The sequence below is a fragment of the Acanthaster planci genome, linkage group LG03 (genome assembly GCF_054643075.1).
Source record: "Acanthaster planci isolate LZ-2023a linkage group LG03, COTS_SCS, whole genome shotgun sequence".
Taxonomy (NCBI): domain Eukaryota; kingdom Metazoa; phylum Echinodermata; class Asteroidea; order Valvatida; family Acanthasteridae; genus Acanthaster; species Acanthaster planci.
The window spans coordinates 6234303-6260532 of record NC_141779.1 but is presented as its reverse complement, the minus strand read 5'-3'; the positions used below and the strand labels follow the sequence as shown (position 1 = coordinate 6260532).

At 39.5% G+C, this 26230-nt stretch overlaps 1 protein-coding gene across 2 annotated transcripts in view; it reads left to right on the top strand.

The window, feature by feature from the left end:
• LOC110986919 (uncharacterized) overlaps window positions 1-26230 on the top strand; it is a 57253-nt gene that overhangs the window by 27657 nt on the left and 3366 nt on the right. The window contains exons 10-20 of one of the 2 annotated variants that reach the window (XM_022249245.2): window positions 2662-2759; window positions 3410-3563; window positions 4916-5056; window positions 5646-5759; window positions 7260-8207; window positions 9727-10686; window positions 10977-11213; window positions 11746-11862; window positions 12369-12505; window positions 17581-17761; window positions 20722-20823. In XM_022249245.2, coding sequence (XP_022104937.2) covers window positions 2662-2759; window positions 3410-3563; window positions 4916-5056; window positions 5646-5759; window positions 7260-8207; window positions 9727-10686; window positions 10977-11213; window positions 11746-11862; window positions 12369-12505; window positions 17581-17761; window positions 20722-20823 — 3189 coding nt within the window. The remainder of the gene's footprint in view (window positions 1-2661; window positions 2760-3409; window positions 3564-4915; window positions 5057-5645; window positions 5760-7259; window positions 8208-9726; window positions 10687-10976; window positions 11214-11745; window positions 11863-12368; window positions 12506-17580; window positions 17762-20721; window positions 20824-26230) is intronic. The other variant, XM_087134066.1, reaches the window with a different exon arrangement.

Below are 26230 nucleotides of genomic sequence, written 5' to 3'. Positions count from 1 at the left end.
CAGTTAACTCCTTTCGTGTCTGCTTGACTCGATACATGCTGACACGCTAAGCGTGTTTACTTGTCGGCTAAAATTCAGACCTTTACTGTATAATATTTCAGTCAGATGATTCTGTTTGTATAAAGTAGCCTCTTTAACCACTTCCTGCCGGGGACAGTTATCAATGTTGATGATGATGCTGGTCCGGGATAATTATAATTGTTTTCTGTTTCCAAAATTCTTTAAATATTCAAATTCCTTTTTTCATTTACTGGACACTTACAAACATGTGAAGGACTGTCTGGTGTCCACTCTTGCCTGACAGGCAAAATCTATTGATGCCTGATTATTTCAGTTAGGCCTGCAACCTTGTGAAAAAAGCCCAGATTGTGAGGTGTTATATAACTTTCTTTTGTTCACAAACCTTGCTCAGTGTGCTACTGACCTCTTTTTAATAGGGGCCAGATTAGCATGCAGCGGTGCTGTGTGGCTCATCGCAGCGGAGGGGGAGCGCTTTTGTCCCCGGTGGTAATCAGCTCACTCTAAATGCCCCATACTGTGGTATACTGTTTCAAAACAGGGCTGGATTATCTCCACATTTGAGAGTGAAAAATGTCAGAAATGCCCAGGAGCCTGGTCTTTTGTTCCGAGTACGGTCTTTTGTTAGAAGGCTCTGTCCCGTTTGTCCGGCCACGCATATTAAAGCATACGGATCTGGAATCCCCGGCAGGAAGTGGTTAATGGAGCAAGGTGTATATCAGAATTTACACGGGGAATTACACCAGCTCATATTTTGGAAATACAGAAATAATATTAGTTAGTCCTGTTCACCCTGAGCTAATTGTAGCCTCATTAGCAAGGGAGAGACAGGCTACTGGGATGTTTTTCAACTGGGCTGATGCAAGCGCTTGATGCAAGTGTGTAGGCTGTTATTCCATATCCTGTTCCAAACACTTTTAACCACTTCCTGCTCCGGAATCGGAGCCATATGGTTTATCTGTGTGGCTGGGGTCTCCGAACTCGGACAAAGGAAACAGGGCCCTGTAACAAAAGACCGTACTCCTAACAAAAGACCAGGCTGCTGGGCATTACTGACATTTTTCACTCTCAAAAGTGGTAATAATCCAGCCTGGTTTTGAAACCATATACCAGGGTTTGGGGCATTGAGAGCAAGCGGATTACCACTGGGGACAAAAGCGCTCCACCACTTCAGCAATGAGCCACACAGCACCGCTGCGCGCTAATCTGGCCCCTATTAAAAAGAGGTCAGCAGTGCACTGAGCCAGGTTCGTGAACAAAAGAAAGTTATGTAACACCGCACAATCTGGGATCTGTTGACAAGGCTGCTGGCCTGGCTGAAATACTTGGGCGTCAATGAAGGTCACCTGTCAACTGAGAGTAGTGCTTAAAGATTACTACGTTCGGCTATAAATGCCTGTTAAATGAAATGATGAATTTTTGAAGGATTTTGAAAACGGAAAAAATAAGTCATGCTGGCTCAGCATCATCAACATTGAAAAAGGCCCGGCATGAAGTGGTTAAACCTGTGTGTACATGTATGCACATGTACAGTTGAAACTAAAAGGAAGTAGATGCATCGCGACTGTGGACACATTGTAACATTTGAGTTTTGCACAATACGTTTTACATACACTACCCAAAACATAAAGTGCTAGGGAATGGAAATTAAAATGAGATAACTGCACAATTAGAATTAACTGTGATAAATTTTGATCGGATACTGCCTTACATTGATCGCATTATTAACGCGCAAAGTGGCAATGTAAAAAGTTTATTACATAGTCACTGTTGATTAGCTAAACGTGGCGCTAATGTGTTGCACAGTCTTCCAAACAATGCAGCTATCAAGGGCACCATTGGTTTCTTATAACAAAAAAATTATCTGGCAACATCTTACAATTTTACAAACACTCTTGCACCTGCCCATTTCTAAAGGTACAAACTACAGCAGAAAAGAGTGCAAGTAATGTAAACCATACCAAACAAGGGGTAGATATAAGAAAAATTTCTTGAAAAAGGCTGCTGACTTGCATTATGCTGCTTGTACTCCAACTGAACGAAAAAATAAATCAGTATTCCTTGTTCTATAAACAAATTCATGTTTGTGGAAGCACAGATGCAACATAAATGTCGGGAATAGTTTGTACAGTAAAATGAACCAAAGACGTACTTTGTGCTGAAATTAAAGAATAAACGCTGATAGTGCAAATACAGTTAATCTTGGTAAGTTAAATTTCACAGGAGATAAAGATAAATTGAAGTAATTCCAAATTTGAGTGGCATTACTGTTCCAGGCTCTTTCACAATCAGGTCCTGCGAGTACAGCAATGGTTAAACTGTGGGTCATTGATTCTTATTGCTTCATTTTATTGACATACTGTTTGAGAACACACAGGAAATGCACACAAAGGACTCATAGTTACACATGATTCCAAACTAAGTCACTTCAATATTTTTGATATCGCAGTGATTTCACTCTACTGGCTTCTGCAGAGATGCATTCTTGGTTGGCTTCTTGTAAAGATATTGTCAAAGTCTTACACTCCTGTCATTAGGTTTCCTGTGTTGTTTTTCCCCCAGTTAACCTGTTTGTTTTTGCAGAACCATTTTCATATACAGGACAATCAAAGCTGAATTAGGAAACGATTGTTTTTCTTACAGTGGACTGTAAATGGTCAAATTCGTGTTGGCTTTTTCACGAAGAAGTTTATTGCTGCTGGAACAGAGTTAACATTTGACTACCAGTTTGAGCAGTACGGGTAAGCACAAAATGTATTCCTGCAATCACAGTCAGCCTTACTTTTAGCAAACGCTTATTTTCAATTTTTTGATTATTATTAATATTGGTGTAAAGGGTTGAAGGACTTTTGTACATGTCTAAGGACATTTCATGATTGTGCACTATTTTGTTACAGAGTACTGGGATTTTAAGATGTTTCTATTAAATATTCATTGGGAAGTGATCGGTGTATTTATTTAGCATAATTGTATTATTAAAGTAGCCTACAAATTTTCTGAGTTCAACTGAGTCAGATTTCACCTTTGAGAAGATGGTAACACCTGACTACATTTGATAAGCATGTGCCAACCACAAGTGTTGATAGCCCTGTTTATGTACAGACAATGCATATTTTTGCAGACTAATGCTTTCTTTGAGGGAGATTGATGGGTGTTTGTTTCTGTAAACAGCAATGGGCAGTCTGAAATAATAATAGTTTAAATCACTCACTTCCACTTGAACATTGTTGAATCTTTTTTGAAGGGACATATGAAAACTTCAGACCCCAAGTAGTAATGATATTGACAAGCCTAATAGTATTTAAGATTTTGAGTTTTTGTCTTTTGACCAAAGTGGTCTAAAGAGGGTACTTTTTGAAATGACTGCTGTTTGTTCCACCTTTGTATATAGTGAGCATGCACAGAAGTGTCTGTGTGGTTCGACAAATTGCCGTGGCTTTATTGGAAAGCAGAAAAGAGCATCAAAAGTAACGGGCAAGGATGCAACACCTAAGAGAAAAGAAAATTTGGATCGCAGACGCAAGGAGAGCTTTGAAGATGCTTCTGTAAGTTGCTTGTGTCTCTGTAGATTTTGACTATTCAAAGAAATTTTATAAATATCTCGAGTATCCGTGTAGAGATGGCCATGTGTTGAAGAAGTGAACTTAGAGTTATACATGGATGTATGCACTTGAGACCTTGACTGCCGGCTGAGAGTATACTCGTAATCACAGCTGTACCGGATTCTGCAACTATGAGTATACTTGTAGGAAATGAAAGGCTACTGAAGTGTAAATTGAATACACTGGCATCGAGGAAGAACACAACAAATACACTGGTGGAAGTGTGGATGTTGCACATCTGTAATATGCTCATGTTCAAATACACACTTGAAAGGCACTTGTTAAATATACGCACATGCGTACAACGCTCGGCAAATGGGAACACCCCTTTTTACAGTACATTGCGATTGAAAGTTAACACCAAAATGGGGAAATCTTTTCACACTTTTTCTCTTCCAAGGGAATGTACAATTTAAGCAGTTGATTTTATTTGTCGGTAGAAAGAAACCTTTCGGTTACAAAATACTACATGTAGTATCTCAGTATTTATTATTTTTTGCATGCCAAACTACACCACAAGAATAAATAAAAAGTGGGCAGGTAACCCATGTCGCCACAGCAGAGCAAGTTAAGTTTGTTGTAATACACATATTTCATGTACTTCGTGACTTCATGCCTCCGGGATTCCCGTTTAATTACTCAAATCCAGACAACTTTTTAAAAATGTATTCTCCGACATTGAAAAGTGTTTATTGATGGTAATCCAAGAAAACAACTGTGCCACGACGTCCATTTTATGATATTTTCCTTGTACAAGTTGTCCAAAAGAATCTCCTCATATGGACTAGGTGCAAGCGTGGTTAGGCGCGTGCACACAGACTCTTGACCAATCAGAATCAATTAAACTGTCCTGTATCCAGGTGCCAGGGTGTGACTTATGCAGCAGTCATTATCACTTCTCAGCGGGCATTATCAAATTTTAATACACAGTCAGGTTGCACGTTGTTGAATAGAGAGACTGTCTTAGGTATTTATGAATTGTGCTTCGTCCTTAAACAGTTAGCAAGATGCTGATACTTGCATGAATTTAGTGGTTTTCTTGTATTACTTGGGTTGCTTTTGTTTTAGGCCAAAATGTTTTAAAGTCAGCATTTCCATTTACATGTTTTCTGGAATTTCTGTTTTCCATTTCCTCATTGATAAAGCTCTTCAGAATAGCCATATCACCATATCCACATGGACAGTATGTTGTAGATGATGACTCTGTTTTTTTTCCCTTCCTCGAGTTGAAACTCTGCTTGAAGTATGCAAGGTATTTTGCTTTAGCTAAAACCTGTTTGCTGTGTCTATTGTAGCTGGATGATGAGATTGAGCAGCTTTGTTCTGAGCTTGATGGAGGAGGCTTGAGGACCAACGATCAAACATTAACACTTGCTCGACACATGGTGCTGGCTGAAACAACACCACTTAGACTACAACTTCTTAAGATCTTAGAGGTGATGTCATTTGGTCTCATTGGCACTTGTTAGACCTAACTTTACAGATGCAATGTTTTAGTAATGACTTGCATTATATTTCTCAGTGTACAAAATTGGCTGCTTCCAGCATATTTGAACTGGGGTAATGCTATGCTATTAAAATTTTGTATCACCATTATCATTTCATATTTCTGGCAATGAAACCACAGATTCCTCAAAAGATCTATAGGTATTGTAGCTCACAAGTCTGAAGAAACCTGTAGAGAGGTAACAGTGAGAAGCAGTTTCAGTTTTAGAGGTGGGAGGAAAACCCCAGAGGAATATTCTGGGTACAACCCATGGAATCAGACAGGAACTGAAAACCCAATCCAAGTGTTGACCAAGCTGGAAAGCAAACTTGGGCTGCAGAGGTGGAAGGTGAGGGAAAAAAAACCACTATGTCAACCCAACCTGACATGTAGCTTACATTTCAGAGAGGTTAACATGCTGAGACCAAACTTATAGAAAGTGATGCTAGTAAGACCTTACTTCCTCCTGTGTTTCTCCAGGCTGCAGGCACTTCATTTGAAAATGGCGAAACTCACAGAGCATTATTATTTTCATGTAGGACACGACAGATGAGACATGCTTGAAACATTTCCTGACCCATCATGGATTGAAGCTTTTATGGAGTTGGATGGTAGACATCGGTGATAAACCTGAGCCCGAGTTGAAAATGGAGGTATTGTGATTGTTATTGTATTGTATAGTAATTTTTACCAGTGATCACATGCACGCACATTTGAGTGATTCGGTGTGGAACACAAGTTATCCGATTTTCAATGTTCCCTCTGAAAGTTTTTTTAGAATGGTAAAAGAGTGGCTATTTGTTGTTTGAATAAGCTTACACTTGTTGGGACTTGATGGAATAAACTATAGCTAAAGTAAGTTCATGGTATATCCATGCTTGTGAAATGTGTGAAATTTTTTTTTAAATATAAAAAAAGGTTTTGCAGATTTATAATCTTTGTCCTTAAATTGTGTGCCAATATCACATGAACATTTCCCATTTCAATAAAATTAGGTACATAATCAATCAGTCATGTTTTACAGTGGGGTTTAAAGACTCTGGAGAATTCAATAAGCATGTAATGAACAACCCTAAACATATAACCTGTGGTCGGCATCTTCTATAAGTCATTGGAATCCATTCCGAGTAGAATCATTGTTCCAGGATAGACTTGGAATTGATTTTGAAAATACAGGATTCGTCCAACACTAATGACCATAGTTTGGTCATAACAGATTAGGACATTGTGAATATTTTTGTTGTGTAAAATTCAGAAACCTTCCCTTGTCAATTGTCAGTCATGCTCTAAACATTCGTGAACCTCCTTTTTTCCGTCTGGCTTCTGACAAAGATATTCCCAACTTAAATGGCATGCAATTCATGTAGTTTGTCACTTCACAAATGTAAATCTGTACTTTCTGTTGTGTGCTTGATTGATTTTGTGTTGTTTTGTTTTTGAAACACCGTTTGGTTTTGTGTTATTTTGTTTTGAAACTCTGTTTGGTTTTGTGTTGTTTTGTTTCTGAAACACTGTTTGGTTTTGTGTTGTTTTCTTTTGAAACACCGTTTGGTTTTGTGTTGTTTTGTCTCTGAAACACCGTTTGGTTTTGTGTTGTTTTGTTTCTGAAACACCGTTTGGTTTTGTGTTGTTTTGATTCTGAAACCATGTTTGGTTTTTGTGTTGTTTTGTTTCTGAAATACCGTTTGGTTTTGTGTTATTTTGTTTCTGAAACATTGTGTTGTTTTGTTTCTGAAACACCGTTTAGTTTTGTGTTGTTTTGTTTGAAACACCCTTTGGTTTTGTGTTGTTTTTGTCTCTGAAACACCGTTTGGTTTTGTGTTGTTTTGTTTCTTAAACATTGTGTTGTTTTGTTTCTGAAACACCGTTTAGTTTTGTGTTGTTTTTGTCTCTGAAACACCATTTAGTTTTGTTTTGTTTTGTTTGAAACACCATTTGGTTTTGTGTTGTTTTGTTTTTGAAATACCGTTTGGTTTTGTGTTGTTTTTGTCTCTGAAACACCGTTTAGTTTTGTGTTGTTTTGTTTGAAACACCATTTGGTTTTGTGTTGTTTTGTTTCTGAAGCACCGTAACTTTAATATTTCCTACATTTAACAGTTACCAAATAAGTATAGTTTGTATTCTATTGATCATATTTTGTGTATATTCTTCAGATTCTCCACACCCTCATGAAGTTACCCATACCTCACAAGAATGCATTAGAGGATAGCAAGATCTTCTCCATGGTTGAAAGGTGGTCAAAAGCTAGACATGCCTCTAAAGCAGAAACTGAGGTAGAAGATTCAAGTGCAAGTGAAACTCTCTCTCGTTGTGCTACACCTGTCTCCCTCACAATTGCCAGTCGCAACACACCCACTGACATGGTGAAACTAACAGACAGTCTGAATTCAGAGAGTGACGGTGATTTAGACAAAGCTCCTTTGAAACAGCCAGTCATGGTTGAGATGCCTGAGAATGCTTCGGCATTTCCCATACAGTGTGAGAAGATTGAAACAGTAGCGTATGAGATTGATCAGAAAACTGAAGTTGATAGCAGTACTTCTATTGTTGAGGGAATGGATTCATCACAAAGTGTCCTTAAATCACCAGTGTGTTCGGAGTCTTCTAGTGTGACACAGTCTGAAATTGTGAGCCAGTCAGTTGAGTCTGTTAAGATAAAAGCAACAGTTGAGGTTGAAGCCATGAAGCACTGTAGTGCTACAACAGATGAGTCTCAAATGCCAGCAACCATGACCTCAGAAACACAATCAGACTCACTTGTCACCTCAGTATCTAATCCTGAATCTGATACAGTCACCAATACCAAGAGCTCTTCCCCAGAAGGCAGCAGTGCATCACAGATTGTTGGTGACTATGGAACATTGACTGAAACAAAAAATACCTCATTAGAACCACCAACCGAGCCAACTAATCTAGAAGAAGGAGAGCTGCCTTGTGAACAGACTGAGCTGAAATCAGAAGATAAGGACAAGAGACAAGCCAGCTGCAAGCAGGATATTGGATCTGATTCTGATTTAGCTGATGCTGGAACAAAAGTTGATAAAACAGCAGGAATTGCTTCAGTAGCTGGAAAATTGTTGGAAGCATGGAGGTCTTTAAAGGTTTGTTATTTTCAGTTTAAAGTATGCACATGCCATGGATAATGAATGTAACCACATGCCATCGTTTGTTCCACTTTACCATCCTTTATGTTGGGTTGTGGGTATGGTTTGCTTGATGCGGTGCAAAGGTCATCAAGCAGGGTGGTTTAAATGTCAATATTTGTAACACATGCTAACTTGCCGCAACTAAAACTTTCAAAAGATACAGTGCTTTGTTATCTCCATATGCTGCAAGACACATGTACAATGATTTGCTTTACACGTGGTGTGGGGCACTGTCCTCATATTCGCAGCCTCCTTCAAAATAGATGTATGCTTAAATCCTGTCTGAAGAACTGACTTCATTTTGTTTCCCACGCAACGTCACCAGTCAAAGTAGGAAACCAGCGTCAAAATGGTTTCATAAGCGTGCACATGTAGCATGTATCCAAGATGTCATCTAGGAATAATAAACAGACCTTAAGTGCAGCAGTTTCTCAATGTGTACAAGCATTACATGTACTTGTGATCTGATCATCGGCTGTGTTTTGGACTTCCAGTAGGCCAAAGTTCATTTTGTTGTCCATGTATTTGCAGTAGTTGGTCGTTGATATGAAGTTTAGTTTCACACTTTTGTCAGTCCTCTCAACTGTATTGTGATAGAGACCTATAGTATATCTGGATGTCAGCTGCTTCTTGCTGCTAAGTGGTGCACCTTGCTGGTTTCACCCAATACCTGTCTTTTGGAGATCAAGGCAGACATTTGGGAATGAATTAAGTTGTCAAAAAGTGTATTGGGCTCAATTTGTCATTTGCTTTTGATCGGTAACACTGAATAACAGCAATGTAAGAAAATTAGTGACCATTCTGAAGTTTCATTTGATGAACAACGGTGCTTTGGAAATGATCCATCACCCCATTTGGAGTCAAAGCTTTATAATATCACTGACTGCACAGATCAGTACTGATTAGATTATTCAGTTATTGCCCTCTTTAAATGCAACATTTTGGGTTGAGGAAAAAGCTGATAAAAATAATCAGAGGTTCAGGAATCATGATGCATGTAACATCAGCAATGCACCAATGCAGTAGTTGCCATGAACAAAAAGGCCCATGCACCACTGCATCATGTGTGCACATGATGGATGATTTGTGTTGCTACATAGAGGTGAATTTTGGGTGAGCTTTGTTTGGAGTTGGAAATTATTTTAACTTCATATCAATGAAAATTTGCTTTTAAGAATTTGACTATTCAGATTTTGAAATATGCAATTGCTCCCAACACTCATGAACATGCTCAAAATAAATTGTAAAGCTTTTCTTTTTACTTTGTTTTTTGTTCCGTGATTGGTTAGTAGGTCATTCAGTCAGTGTTTGGTTTGTTGTTTTATTTAGATGTTTGTTATTTAAAAAAATATTTGAGCTGGCAAAACTGAAACATGAAAAACTTCAAAAAACAATAGTGGGTTGTCAGTAAAGTGGCTTTAAGATCGTGCTGACCATCGAAAAGTTGATGAGTATTTAAATTTTATATTGCCAGGAAATCTACAGGATACCTAAAAACAGAGATCGTGAGCGGGATCGAGATTACACCGAGAGAGATCGGGATAGAGACCGTGATAGAGGGCATGATAGAGACAGGCGATATGGCCGGGATAGGGAGTATGATAGAGATTATGATAGAGACAGAGACAGGGACAGAGACAGACATCGTGATAGAGAGAGCAGAAGGGCACGTAGTCGGGAACGTGACAGGTACCATGATAGGGATAGAAAGCGAAGCTGGGACAGGAGAGAAGACAGGAAGAGGCGTAGTCGATCAGCCAGCAAAGACAGAGAAGACAAGCAGCCTGCCCAAACTACAGAGAAAAAGGATGCAGACACATCAAAAGGAACACTTCCAAAGCTGAGAAAGCCCTGGAAGATTGAAGCAGCAACCAAAACTGAAGGATCACAAGGGAAACAGGCCAAGACTGACAGGCCTGGGCTTTCTAAAGAGGAAAGGAGGCAACGCTTTGCGAAACAGGTGGAGCAAGCAGATATGGAGGAAGAATTGCGCAAACGACAGGAAGAGGAATTTTTGAGGCAGCATCCACATTTTATAGATGAAGATGGACAAATTCATTTTGTGGATGCAAATGGCTTTCCAATTGCACCTCCATTTGATGGAGAATCAAATCATCCCATGATGCATATGATGCACCTTAACCAGGGAGTTCCCATGGAACATACTACTGTACCTCCAGATGGGGTTTTCCCACACCAAATGAACCAAAATCATCCTGGTTATCATGACATGATTCCACACCCTCAAGAGATGGTACCAGTAGATGAGAATGGAATGCCCATACCAGTGCATGGACAACCAGCATTTGAGAACTCACAACCTGATATGGGACTACCACAGGATGCACTCATGCATCACCCACATGGATTGGAGGGGCCACCACACGTTGTACCTGCTGAGGGAATGCATGTTATAGCAGACCAAGACCTTCAGGTAGTAAACTCAACTATGTTTTAAACTAAGGAATCGGCACGTTTTTAAAATTCCTTTTTATAATTTCATAATTCTGTGAAAGTTAATTACCAATTGTCGTACCACAAGGTGAAAATCGGACTTTTTTCAACTAATACAGGACATTATTTTGACTCGTATAAACTGGCTGTAGTTAACATTTACCCAGCATTATAAAAGAATATAAAAATATATTAAACATCCATATGTGCGCCTTTTATTACATCACAAAAGCCAGAGCAGCAGACTTTAAGTTTGACGGATTTTTTTAGCAGGGTTGGGAGCCTACCCCACCTCAAGGCCATCACCCTCAGACAGTACTACCACAGTCTCAGTTCAGGGTACCTGCTCCACCAGGCCCCAATCCAAACCATATACCTGTAGTTTCTGGCGTACCTCATCCTAATTACACGGTACCTCAGCAACCCCAGTCCCAACTGCACCAGGTACAGTCAGCAGCACTTCCAGCACAGCCACATGTTATTCAGCAACAGGTAGTACAGCCACAGGTGGGTTTTGCTGCAGTACATACTTGTTACAGCATTCCTGTTGGGACCAAACTGAATTGAGCATAACCACACAGTGTATATGTACAGGTATCAAGTCCTGTAAAAAGTGGAAAGGTTACACCTGCCTCAGTCCCATTAAATTCTCCCAAGCCGCCTGGTAAATTTGGAGGGAATCTAGGAGAACTAGGAGTACTCTCTACTGTACTACAAGAGAATGCATTTTTATGGACAAAATCAGATTAGGTTCATTGTTAACTTGTATTCAGTGATCTTTTTGTATACAGAGCTGTCATTAATTGCCGTCACACAGGTTGAAGCAAAACCTTTGCTCCCTGAAGTATTGTAAATGAGAATGCTGTCATCAGATGCATTGTTGAATTCTTTTACTAAATTCAAGTACATTGTTATGCTAGGTAAAAATTACGAATAATCTACACATTTGTATTCATGTAATACAATTTTAATCACATATACTGCCACCTGGTGATATCTGCGTGAAGAATTGGTTGTGTTTGCTTAAACTTTGTTACAGCCTAAGCCCACTGCTCCAGCACAGACAGTGACCTTTGTGACCCCTGATGGAATGCTCGTCACACAGACCATTATGCCACTTAACACGGAAAGCAATGTCCAGACAAATATCCATCAGGTTTGTAGTTTGACTTTAAAACAAGGACGCAAAATGTTGAATGTTTTTGTAGCAGTGATAACGGCTTTTATAATGGCCATTTTTCTACAGTTCTGTTATGGTCACAAGCAGTAGTTGAGTTAGGTCAGTGCTTCACATTGCAGTGGCAGCTCTCAAAAACCATTCAAATCATCAATTTGGTAGATTGTATTCATTCTGTGGCATTGTTGAACAGAAAAACACACAAATGTTCTTGGGAGGAACCTGTCAATGTAAGTTCTTGTATCTAGACCCACTTGTTCGGAAACAGTGCAACAATGTAAACTTCTTCATCGTAGTAATGTATTTTTCACAATCTGAATCTCCTCACGATGTTGACCTGAATATTACTTTGTGGTAGGAAAATGCTTCTTTAGATATACTGCGTATCAGACTAACATAGAAACCCAAAAGATGAAATGTTTGGGTTTCAACAATGTTATCGAGAGTTATGGGTAATAATATTTTTTTTTTTTCTTAATCCATAGGCACAGCAAATTCAGCAGCAGTTGAACCAAGGCATTCCATCACCACCCTCCAAGCCAAAGACACAGCAGCTGCCCCCTAATTGGAGAACGGCTAGAGACCAAGAAGGCAAGATCTACTACTATCATGCTATCACAAGGTGTGTTTACCTGACGCTTCTGTACATTGATTCCTATGATGTTGCTTGTGAGCTTTATGATTTGATAGAGTACAACTGAAATCCCAGTCATCTGATTGATGGATTGTTGAAAACATTTCATTAAATACTGTGATTTTCAGAATATAGGCTAGGCAGAGTATAAAGCTGCAACATGCCAAAATTTGCAAATTAAGATGTAAAGTCGTCATGTTAGCCACACCGGCACAGAAGCCGCTCTGGGACACTGACAATTTCTAGCCACGTAAGGCACCTTTGCAAAAAGGAGGAACAGTGGTTTGACCGTGTTGGCTGCTATTTTTCCAAGCCTTGGCAGCCAGCCCTCGGCTATAAACAAAAGGCCTTATTATGGAAATTATGGAGAACGCAATGGTCACAGTGAGTGTGTGGTGAAAGCTTTCGGCTCAACACAGGAAATAACTTAAGTTATTGCCGCCGTAATGCAGCATTTACATTCCAGAGATGTGTTATTTTTGAGAAGGATACTATGTCAGCCGAAATGCTGGCTTTTTTTTGTGCACAAAATTTTCCCCTATTGGTTTCTCATTTTGGTCTTGTCTTATTGCATAAAATGAAATGTTCATTTAGTTTTCACTGAACATACATTTTAGTTATTGATGTGTTAGACCTTTGGTGAAATTATTTTAATGCCACAAACCTGTAATTAAAATTCATCAATAAAAAAAAAATATTTGATGTGGTTTATAAACATGACTTCACCTGAGAAATCACTGCTTTTCAGTGATCTCAATAAGAGTGGGAAATACCAAAACTGTGGAGTGATCAATGGCAGGGTATTAAAAGTGGTACCTAGGCCATAGGTGTATCGGTACATGTACGGGCCTACTGCTATGATACTTGCAGAGCGGACTGACAACAGTCACCAAGGTCCATAGCATTGGCGTGGGTTAACGGCTCCAATACTAATACTAATTTCTATGTAATTTTTAGAAAGCTTTTATGTAGGATATTTTTTAGAATACTGAAAACGCATCCAGGCCTGAGCAGTACAAGAATACATGTACATGCAGAGGCATGAAAAATGCTTGATGCTGTATGAGATCAACATTCAATGATCCAATGGCAACATTTGTTAAGTGCTACATGTCGCCATTTTGCCAATAAGAAAAGTTATGTACTATATCATTGGATTGTATGTTTAGATATGTTGACAAAGTGCATCGATTTCTGCTGAGCTCATTAGCATGAAAAGTTTTTTTTTTTAAAATAACATATTATTTGGCAGAAAAATGGTGGGGTTGTGTAGATGCAGACATATTAACTCCCTGGTTTCAAAAGCATTCATCTGAGAGTAGGCTGATAAAATTATGATCTGAAATATGGTCCTAAATGCTTGAGGAAGCAGAGGGATGTCATTTGAACAATGGCTATGAGTAAGGTTTGTGTGAATAACTAAAAATGTGGTCGGCTACCCAACCAAAAATTAACCAAGAATGGAAAAACGAAGGACAAGACAATAATTTCGATTTTGTTCTAGAAACTTCAGTAATGTTGGCTTACATCTTACTGAACCCAGAATTTTGTTGATTTGACGTTGTTTTGGGGCTTGAATTAGTGCACTGCACCCATAAATTACACCTGCACAATCACTGCTCTAACACTGGTTCACCTTGCCAAAATACACCTGCACAATCACTGCTCTAACACTGGTTCACCTTGCCAAAATACACCTGCACAATCACTGCTCTAACACTGGTTCACCCTGCCAAATTGCACATGGTGCTGTATACAAAGATGCCAACCAGTACAATTTTATCGTATTTAGTACGATAAAAAAAGTAAAATACGATAATACAATGTGGCCTCTTGAAAATACGACTTTCATCTTTTAAAAAAAAACACACAATATATACTTCGAAATTGCATGGAAATATCCCAGAATTTCCAACAACGTTGAACAAGGAGCCTACATTCAGACAGTGGCGACACGGAATCGACAGTAATGCGATATCGAAGCGTGCAGCTAGCTGTGGAAGTGTACAGCACTGTACATGTACATTATGGCCACTGCAAGCTAGCACGACGGCCACTACATGTACAGTATACATGAACTATGCGTAAATAAGACCCAGCCCGATGTGATCTTGTGCAAATTTTCTTTTTCTTACTGTTCATAAATATTTTCTTGTTGAAATAAAGTGGTCATTTGCCATAGAGTTACACACACCCAGAAGTGAACAGAAATTTCATGATGTCATTTCTTAACGCGCTGATCAGACAGATACTAATGAATGTGTAATGCCTCACCATATTTGGATTACTCTGTTCCTGTGTGTGGTAGAATCGACTGCGCAGCAATTCATCGTGTGCGTGCACATGTTTATGTTGCCATGTGCTGATCTGTTGTATAAACAACGTTGGTCACCTTGAGCTCAATAACATTGAACTTTGACCATTACATCGAAGGCTAGAAAACAGTCATACAAGAGGAATACACGGAAAAGTGGCTGCATATTGTGCCGCCTAAAAAGGCCACTCATACTGTGAAGTTTGAAATTTGTGGTTGCGATTTCAGCATTGCTCATGGAGGGTTAAAAGATATACAACTGCACATCGGCAGGATCAAGCATCGTCATGCTGCTTCTACCCATGAAGGCAGACTAGTATTGCCATGATGTTTAAACAGCAGGCAGATTTATCAGTCATAAGAGCAGAGACTTTGATGACTAACTTTTGCACAAATGCAAACAGGCTGCTTCAACATACAACAAAAATAAACACTGAATCAGCAAGTGACCATTTGCTGTGGACAGTGATGTGAAATTTGATAGTGTTATGCCTCAATAGAAAATGACTGAAAGAAATAAACTTCCATTGAAATTTCATGAGACTGATGAGAACATTTATTATTACTACAAAACATTTTCTGTGGAGTAATCTGATTTCATTATTAATCAAATCCTAAATAGTTGATAAAAATCTTGTCACATATTGCAATTCGTTTGATTTTTTAAATAGGGCGCGACACTTGTTTTTCTTGCAATTGATTTTATAATGTCAGCTAACAGGAATGTGGCTTATATTTCCATGAGTGTAATGCAAGTCTATACTGTAATTTTTCTCACTTCTGGCTTCAATCAAATTCTGATTAGCCCAAAATTTGCCAGCAATTTAGGTTGTACCATTTTTTCACTGCATTTAAACACCCTTTTTGCATCACAAGAATTATTACTGATGCTTCAAAATTTTCTCTTTATATGAAAGAAACATTTTTACTGGACTGGCGCCAAGAGGCAAGTGGTACTATCAAGTTTTTTGAAAATCTGATTTTTCTCTCCAAAATCTGAATTCTATAGGATATTCAGTCTGTTTTTTGGTGTCAAGAGGTTAGCATCTCTGTGTATAAGCCACCCGAAGTATAAGCCACAGGGACATTTTTCAGCATGAGAAATAACGTATAAGTCTCGACCTACATTCTGAAAATCACTGTAACTCATTCTTTCAAACAATGACCACTTGTCATTTATCATTTTGCACATGGTAGAAATGGTTACTTCTCTTCATACAATGTCAGAATAGTGGGCAATGCCAAAAAGTACAAAACAGTGTTCTGTCTTGTTTGTCTTCTAACAGATGAAGAATTTTCTGAATGCTTAAGTTATACTTACAAGAAAGAAACAAATTTCATTGTCAAATATGAGAGCATTTTGCAAGACATGAGAATGTCCTTCAAAGCATTGACTAATTCAGAACATGGGAACTTCATGTTGTGACTTTAGACTGAGAAACCATATACAGTGTCTTGTTCACACAGAGGAGATATTCAGGTATGGTAGAATATAATGAATTTCTCACATGTGCTAGGAAAACAAATACACTGTAGTTTTCATCTGATTGGGTGGTCAATTCCACTCCGCCTCTTGGAATGGAACATTCAGTCTGTCACCTCATTGACATACTCATAAATAGCTATCTCTCCAGTAAATTTTAATTGCAGTAAGCAGTTTTTAAGTTGCTTGTGCTCATTAACCAGTTTTTTATAGTTTTGCAAAGAGTGGGTCTGTAAATTAAACGTCTTTAAAATGGGGTTTTTGCGGTTAATCAGTCGTAGGTGTCACTTCAAAAATACCATTTTCCTTAAGTATATAGTTTCCAGTGAACTAAATGTTTTGTAATTTTTAAATTATACTTATACCTATCAGGGTTGTAGCTATTTGTGCATTCCAAATCATCCTCTTGCACATTGGATGATGAAGCTCACCAGCTAACCACACATTTTGCTGCACGTTATGGTGATTTGGAAGTTACCGGTATGACAAAGCAAAAAAAGCTAAAACCTCTGAAATATGACATTGTCTTACATTCTTCTTTTTTATTATGTAAGACATGCATACTTGCCAAGTGCCAAGCATTCCTACATACTTTGCATTGTCCCAAGTTTTCAGACTGCATAATATCTGAATGTTCCCATTTCAATAGAAAAGGGAAGTATTAAAAACATCTCGGCAAAAGGGCCTGCTATTTGCAGAAAAAGAGGCTGCTGTTTTCAGAAAAAGAGGCCACTGTTTGGAGAGAAGTGGCAACTATTTGCAGAAAAAGAGGGCAGTGTTTGCAAAACAAAAGGTGGACAGTATTTGCAACATCAAAATGGCAATGTTTCACATGTACATGTAAATTGCTTCTCTTACGTGGCTGCTAATTTGACTGTGGACTCGTAAAATGTATTTTGATTTCTGACTCTTCAGTGTTGGCAGGTACATGTACCGGTATGAGACATGTAGAAATGTATGTAGATGTACTCAGTGGGCCCACCCGTCATTCCTACAGCTTCTGTCCCACTTGCTCAGTCATTCGGCATGAAAACAGCCATCACTAAATTGTTTTAGCTACAACCTTGTCAGACATATAGTAGAATTTGAATAGTTAATGTTATCATGGAAAAATGGTCTGAATAGATGAATACAGGTTATGGTCAGAGGACCTCTTGAAATTGGTGAAGAAAAATATCCAGAAAACGGCAAAATTATTTGAATGGTCTGGAGTCTGAATTGTGCTCCTGTTTGTCAGTGTGATTTACTACCTTCATTTGTTTGTAGACAAACCCAGTGGGACATGCCTAGCTGGGATGGAAATGCCCCAGTTCTTGGAGGGCCTGAGACAGATATGGACCTTGGCACACCTACCTATGATGAGAAATCCAAGAAGCGGACAACTACAGCTGCTGCAGATACATCCAGTGAATTGGCAAAACGATGCAAACTGCAGTTCAGATCTAAAGTGAGTATTTAATTGTGACACAAGGCATCGCTTATAAGTCAGCATTTCAGGCTATGGTTATTAAGCCATATACTGGGAGGATCTAGTTGACTGGTCTTGCTCCATAATTCACAACACATTTGGTGGTTATTGAAACACTCTTGGATTGGTCTGCTGGGTTCATGGTTATACTGATTGAATGGCATGTTAATGTCTCCTGCCCCTCCACCATTAACAGTTTTGAGCACTTGAAGGCTCAATCATATCTGCGTACACAGTAAATGCAGTGTAGAGCTAAGGCAGCTGCTGAATGGGTTGGAAGTAAATGCAGTGTAGAGCTAAGGCAGCTGCTGAAGGGGGTTGGAAGTAAATGCAGTGTAGAGCTAAGGCAGCTGCTGAATGGGTTGGAAGTAAATGCAGTGTAGAGCTAAGGCAGCTGCTGAATGGGTTGGAAGTAAATGCAGTGTAGAGCTAAGGCAGCTGCTGAATGGGTTGGAAGTAAATGCAGTGTAGAGCTAAGGCAGCTGCTGAATGGGTTTGAAGTAAATGCAGTGTAGAGCTAAGGCAGCTGCTGAATGGGTTTGAAGTAAATGCAGTGTAGAGCTAAGGCAGCTGCTGAATGGGTTGGAAGTAAATGCAGTGTAGAGCTAAGGCAGCTGCTGAATGGGTTGGAAGTAAATGCAGTGTAGAGCTAAGGCAGCTGCTGAATGGGTTGGAAGTAAATGCAATGTAGAGCTAAGGCACTTCAGACCGTGAAGTAGGGTTCTTGTCTGCTGGGGCAATGCTGACATAAAGAAGGGACATTATAATGAACACTGCACCGAATATCCCCTTGGCTCCTGAATTTTCTGTGCACTTTTACTGAACATGATAAATTTGCCTTACATAAAGGAAACATTTAGAATGGATGGTAATAACTCAAAGTTGAGGAAACTGCTCTCACAATTGAAAAACGGCCAACACATAGCACAGTTTCTATCCTCCTTGGATAGCCAACATGCATGTTTACGTGTGTGTGTGTCTGTGTCCTCTAGAGCTATATATATAAACTAGAGCGCTGACTCATGTACATGTACAAAGTGATGCCTGCTGGGGGCGTCCATGTTTGTCCACAAACCTATGGAAAACTGGAAATTTTGTATGACTATATGCATATCTACATCTGTATTGAAAAATTATGCATTAACCACTTGCTGCCGGGGTTTTCGTTACCATACATGTACATGCCATACATGTAATCATTTATATATGCGTGGCCGGGGTCTCCGAAATTGGACAAAGGGAACTGGGCCTTGAAACAAAAGACTGTACTCAGAACAAAAGACCAAGCTGCTGGGCATTACCAACATTTTGTCACTCTCAATAGTGGAGATAATCCAGCCTTGTTTTTGAACAGTATACCACGGTTTGGGGCATTTAGCACGAGCGGATCACCATCGGGGACAAAAGTGCTCCACCACCACAGCGATGAGCCACACCGCACCGCTGCAAGCTAATCTGGCCCCTATTGAAAAGAGGTCAGCAGCACACTCTGCCCGGTTTGTGAACAAAAGAAAATTACATAACACCACACAATCTGGGCTCTTTTTACAAGGCTGCAGGCCTGGCTGAAATATGCGGGCATCAATGAAGGTCACCTGTCAACTTAGAGTAGTGCCTAAAGATTACTTGGTGTGGCTATAAATGACCGTTAAATGAAATGATGAATTTTTGAAGGATTTTGAAATCGGAAAAAATGATAGTCATGCCGGCCCAGCATCATTAACATTGAAAAATGCCCCGGCATGAAATGGTTAACCACCTCATGCCGGGGCATGAAAAACCATACATCTCCTTTCCTGGAGTCCCCGGCAGGAAGTGGTTAAAAGGAAGGATCATGTGGCCAAACAGGATAACCCTGGGCCTGGCCAGCTGGCCCTGGCCAAGCTCGCAAGCACAGGGCTGTAGGCTTTTTGCCACAGTGTTCTCCAAGTGGAAGAATTGTCACAATTTCGGTGCTCTGTTTTATTTATCAGTAGAATAGAAAAGCTTATGTACGAAAAACAGGAAATCTTGGCAAACTAATGATTTTTAGAAGATTCTTGGACATAAGGAAATAACCATATATAACGTCTCCAATAGCCACCATGGGGCAAGTGAGATTACTTGTGCGCTGTGTGTGTATTTCTGGGCAAGACTTGGGGAACTTTCATTAGCTTGAAATCCAGATACTTTGAATTTTTAATCCATTCCCCTGAGGTAGAGAGTTTACTGTACCATAGAGGGAAGATCTGTTTAATACAAAAGTACCTGTATAAAAGAATTGGAATGCATTACTTTGGTGGAAGAGCACTAGTGGACCGGTGGTATAGGGGCATTACTGCCGGGTGTGTTAATACCCTCTTTGACCAACAGGCTTCATGATTTGCCCAAAACATGAAAGGATGGTGTGCAGTTTTTATAAGCTTGCTCCTCAGGACATTGAATGCAGAGATGAGAAGTTGCTACTGATGAATTTGTTTTGTGTGGTATTTCATGATATGAACTGATTGTTTGCAGCCCTTAGAAGTGTACAGTTCATACCATAGAGTTTGAGTGAAAGGGGCTTTTGTCTGGTGATTGCTTACGGCTAATACTGGGCAATTTATTCTCATTCTTTGCAATTCATTTTACCTCCTCAGCATTGATAGGAAGTGGGGTGACAGCTTTTATCTCTTGCTGCTATAGCATGAATAAACTACAGCTTTGCCAAATGTTATTCTTGCATAATGCTCAATGCGCTCTTGTGAGCACATGCATGTGATAGGGTATACCCAATCAGGGAGCTAAATGCTCGGGAAAAAAAAGCTTCCTCTTTTGATCATGCTGTATTGACTGATACTCAGGTTATTTTCCTGACAGTCACATTAGAAGTAGGTCACTTTAATGACTTTCTAAAATATCCTAAAAAGTAATACATAAAGGCAAAGATTTCAGTGAATGGTAACCGTTGTGTTTTGCAGATGTCTCATTATGTGATAAGCTGCCTCAACACCTATCGTAAACCAGACTGTAAGGTGGGAAGAATTACTAGCACAGAGGACTTCAAACACTTAGCACGCAAGGTATGTCCAGATTACTCTATAGAATTTGGATCAGATGTGCCAGGCCTCTAATCCCAGTCTCTTGGGTCTTTGCATCATGCAGGGATATAGGTCTATAGCAAATACAACATCTCTAAGCCTTGCAGCACCGGGTGGTGGGAACTGTGAGTGCATATGTACAAGAAAGCGATACCAGTTTACCATGCTCTTCTTTTGAGATTTTATTTAAGTCAATAAACCTTTTACAAGTTATGCTGAGTCCTTTAAATTCACATGAACATTATGCTTTGAATGCTCAATACTAAAGACACTGCTATACCTCGTGATTTGGGGCAAGCTTTTGCATGGTTACATAAAGTTACAATGTTGTCAATAGAAAAGAAGGGCACAAAGGGACCATTTCATTCCAGAGATGGTGATTGATATGCAAAAGCTTGCCCTGAATCACAAGGTGTAGCAACAGTGTATTTAGTCTGTGGAATTCAAATCGTTAATGTGCCGGATAACTCGGTGTACCAGATTTTATTGAAATCTAACTCCCAAAAGGCTTTTTAAAGTGTTATGATTTAAATCTCCTTTTGAGATTTGAATCATGATTTAAATCTCCTTTTGAGATCTGAATCATGATTTAAGTAACGTACACTACAGTGCTAATATACTGAAAAATCAGATACAGCAAACATTCTCTTGGTTCCCAAATTTTCTGTAGGCTATTACTGACAGCTGAAAATTTGCTTTGAATTAAAGAAATACATTTGATAATGACTCAAGAGTTCAAAAAAATCTTACCCACGTAGGAGCAACATCCACCACAAACATGGTCAGAGTCATTCATGGGTTCATGTACAATGTACAGTACTTACATGTGTAGGATTCATGTACAATGTACAGTACTTACATGTGTAGGGTTCATGTACAATGTACAGTACTTACATGTGTCGGGTTCATGTACAATGTACAGTACTTACATGTGTAGGGTTCATGTACAATGTACAGTACTTACATGTGTAGGGTTCATGTACAATGTACAGTACTTACATGTGTAGGGTTCATGTACAGTGTACAGTACTTACATGTGTAGGGCCATTTAAACCAGACCAACTACTGTATACATGAAGAGGTTTCCAAAAAGCAATAAGCATCATTTTGGTTTCCTTCAGAATACTACCATCATGTTTGTACTGTACTTGTATTATGAATGAAAATTAAGTTGATGTGAAGTGGCCAACTCTGAATTAAACATGCAAACTGTTAAATCATGTAACAAGAATACAGGCTTTGGTTTCATCAATTAGATTGGTTTTAACTTCTGTGGTATTAGATTTGGTTCCGCACAATGAGACTTTGATATGTTTCATGGCGGCAGACAACTGGTCCTTTTGCCAGTTCTGGGCATGCATGTACAGTTCTAGGCATACACGGTAGTTCTAAGCTCGTAGTTCTAACAGGGGTGTGAAATATCCAATTCTACACTGCCCTCTGGAGTTGTGATAACAGAATTCACTGGGAGGTGATCATGCAAGCGCAGACCAGATTGCGATCGTTTCTTGAGCAGACTAGACAAACTTTTTCGAGCCCAGTCAAAGATTTTGACATTGGGTCACATTTTCAGGTTTTGCCTTTACTGAGCCAGATGGCCAAGGATGGTGAGAATGATAAAGATAATCTGGGTGCTGATGGCGACCCGAAAGACAAGGGGAAAGATGGTGAAAATTCTCAAATAAATGTTAGCTTACGCAGCAAGAAGCAAACCAGTGCTCCCGCATGTAAAATTACATGTGTGATGAAAATCTTGACAAAGTCGACTGAGGTAGCAGTCGATAAACTAAACGAGAACATCAACCTGCTAACGTCCAACTTGCTGAAATTAAGTGACGAAGTGGGTAAGCTGAAGGCTGCCAGATGAGGAAGCACATGAGCACAGATTTGGTTGGGAAAGGTCATACCATGACGAGGACTATTTTTCTCCAGCGCAATATGATACACGAGTGCCTATGCTGGTTGGCACCACGAGGATGAATATGATTATGACGATTATGGTGAGGTTGCACCGGACATGCGTGGTGACCTTTGATGAGGATTCTCAAGGCAACGGAGGCAATGATGACACAGCTGATGGCGGCCATGTTAGTGATTCTGATCATAGCAGTTTTGCCCATCATGCCACGGTTTCATTGCCCGGGACTAGTGACGATTCAGAGACCGTATCCAAATATGACAAAATATCTGAATTAACTGAACATAGCTGAGCAAAAAGATACCAGGCTGTCAATGCTCTGCTGTTGGCAAAAGGAGTGAACAAAGTGTTCACATCAGGTATGGAATACAGTTTGTTTGAGAAGACTATGGCTGCTATTCTGCACCCACAAAACTGTACAGCATTGACCACAGTTAAGGTTGATGAGTTAGTGTGGAGTTTTTTGAAGGGCCCAAAAAAGAAATTTGATGAAAGACTTCAAGCTGTTCATACAGCTGTTGTGAAGGCAGGATGCAACCTCACTAAGCTGGTTAACAATATGCAAGGCAGTTTTTCGGCTGATAAAATAATTGAAGATATTAAGCAGAGCAGCCAATTTTGACTGAGTGGCAGGGGCAAGTCATACCCCAAGGGTCCACAAAGGCTGTACTTGCACTCTGGACACTTTGATGGTTATGGCTACGCACATGGCCCATCAAGATTTGGCCCAGTCCGTTTAGAATGTGTTGGCATGTACAGGGGCAGACCACCTTAGCATTCATACACTAGGGGATGAGTTGCCATGAAAGAAACTTCCAGTTATGGGAATGCCCGGAGCTCAACACCTCAAGGTGAGGTAGGCTGTCAAATCTCAGTCTCTTTTGGTGTCACTGTGATTGATTCTGAAGTCACACAATTTCAAGCAGGAAGACTGGACCACTTTGTAACACAATGGCAAGCAATCATTTCTGATGCAGAGATTCTAGAAACGGTTACAGGTTGTACCATTGAGTATGAAGCAAGTGTCCCAGAACAGTGGATAGACACCTGTGTATTTACAGAGTTGGAAGAATGTATTCAGCGTACTGCCCCTTTAAGACAGGGTGAATCGAGGCTTTTCACATGAACACCATGTTGTAAGAACCAGTTTGTTCTGAGGAATTTTCTGCCGCTCCGCATTTCTCTTGTGTTCATGTTGAAGCACATTTTTATTTTGTTATTGGAGCTCAGTTTTAGGACTTGTTAGTTGCTCTGCTAAATAAGTGTTCTCTCCCGAGTTGTTCTGAAAGAAAATTGTTCTTGCGAATTTACAGAATGAAGCAAAGTAGAAGGAGCATGATTATCCTTGGCTTTGTTTTTTGTTGGGAAGGTGTTGTTCTTTTATGGGACAGTTCCAGTTGGCTTTGAAGTCCCATGGAATTCTGTTATCACAACTCAAGAGGGCAGTGTAGAATTGAAAACTTGAACGAAACTTACCTGAAATTGAAGTTTGATTGAAATTCTACACTGCTCTCTGAAGGAATTACATCCAGGTTCTCCCTCCCATTGAATTGTAAGCAGATCTGGGCTGGATCGGTCCCATATTTGTTAAAGTCTGGTCTGCGCATGTGCAATCGTCTCCCTTGTAATTCCTTATATCACCTTCAAAGATTAGTGTAGAACTACAATCAAACTTTAACTTCAGGTAAGTACCGCTTTTTGTTGAGTATGGCAAATTTCATTTTCTGCTTTTTTGCCATCGATGGCGGCAGATTTCCTTGTTTTTTCTTGCACAAGTGCCGAGTTTTTTGTGTCCGTTTTTCTGCCAACGCGACAGGCCATATTTTGCACGTCCTCTTGCCAACAATGAACGCTTGCGACCAAACACAGTACTGGAGTGCTGTAATGCATAGGATTGAATCTACTGTACATACGTGACATGTACAAACATGCGTACAGTGTATACAAATCTGTGCAGGCATCTTCAGTGCAGCTCTTGTGTGTAAATAGCATCCTGGGAACCATCCGGTTATTGTGTTGTGATTAGCTGCAAATGAAATATCAGTACTCATATACATGTATGTGTCAGTGGGGCTCATCACAGGTGTTCCTGCATCAGCACAAGTAGTGACTAATAATTTCCACTATAACTTGTGGTAGCACATATGTCACTGTAAATTTGCAGCTTGAAATAAGACCAGTAAATTTTTGCTTTCACCAATAGACCACTTCATGACAACTGGTACTGGGCAAAGTTCTTGTGTCATACATTATTATTCAGTTTTTACGTGCCCTATGTGCATCTTTTTGTACGAGATTTCAAACAAGATTTGGACATAAACACATCAAATTGTCTGTGCAACACAATTGCATAATTGTCCAAAGAGGCTCTGACTTGGATACAACCAATTTGACATGACTGACCCTCAAGTTACAAATCCGTGGAAATGGACATGGATGGAATACATCCAGCCCACCATAGACAGGCAGCAGTCAACAGTTTTGTGTTCGAGTACTTTTCCAGTTCTTTGCCAAATATTTAACTATTTAGGAGCAAAAAAAGCTGAAGTACGTGGGCATTTGATGGTGCATGCACAAAGGTAAAATTACATATTGAAATGATGACTTGAGACTATCACTGTTTAATAAAGATTTAGTTTTATGAGAGTACTGTTTGAAAAGTTCTCGAAAAAGTACTCGGCCAAGTACTTTCCGAGTACTTTTCTCTTAACGCCTTAAACTTTACAAACCTGGGAGTGTCCGAAGTCTTATATTTAGTTCATAATTGCTCATTTACCTTTGTGCATTTACCATCAAATCCCTATGCACTCTGTTTCTTTTCCCTCTTACCCAGTTCAATATTTGGTGTAGAACCTTGTTACTTGAAAATCTGAAAGAAAATCTAAAAACCTTGACATGCCATGTGCATTCTTTGTAACAAAGAATTGAAAAGTGGAAAATGTGGTCGAATCAGGTGGGAAAGGACCAATTCACACGTCAAACCTCGATCTTTACAGTTTTGGTATACCTATTACTGGTTCATTTTAGTCTTGAGGAAGTTCCAGGCAAAATATGAAGAAAAAAGATGAATTTAAAATATGCATAAATTGCAAGAAAAAATGACCAATGGTTGATCCTGGAGGCTGTAAAATTCACCATGGAGCATCTACATTCCAAAATGTTCTCGGGCTCCTTAGGCATGCCCCTTACCCTACACCGCATGTGCTTTGGCACTTCATGCTTGCAATTTCAGCTGTTCTCAGCTATTTTTATGCTCTATTGACACCTCTGTTCTAAGCACATGCACAAACTGTGGGAAAAAGACCGCAGTTTGTCTGTCACCACCTGGCATCATGAAGTTTGGGGATGCACTTACGAATATGGTTTGATATTTTACCAGATGTTTGCAAAGTTATATGTACATTTACATTGTAGGTCAACATCCGGGATTTTCTCATCGTTCATTTATTTGAATCTTATCTGCCTTATGTT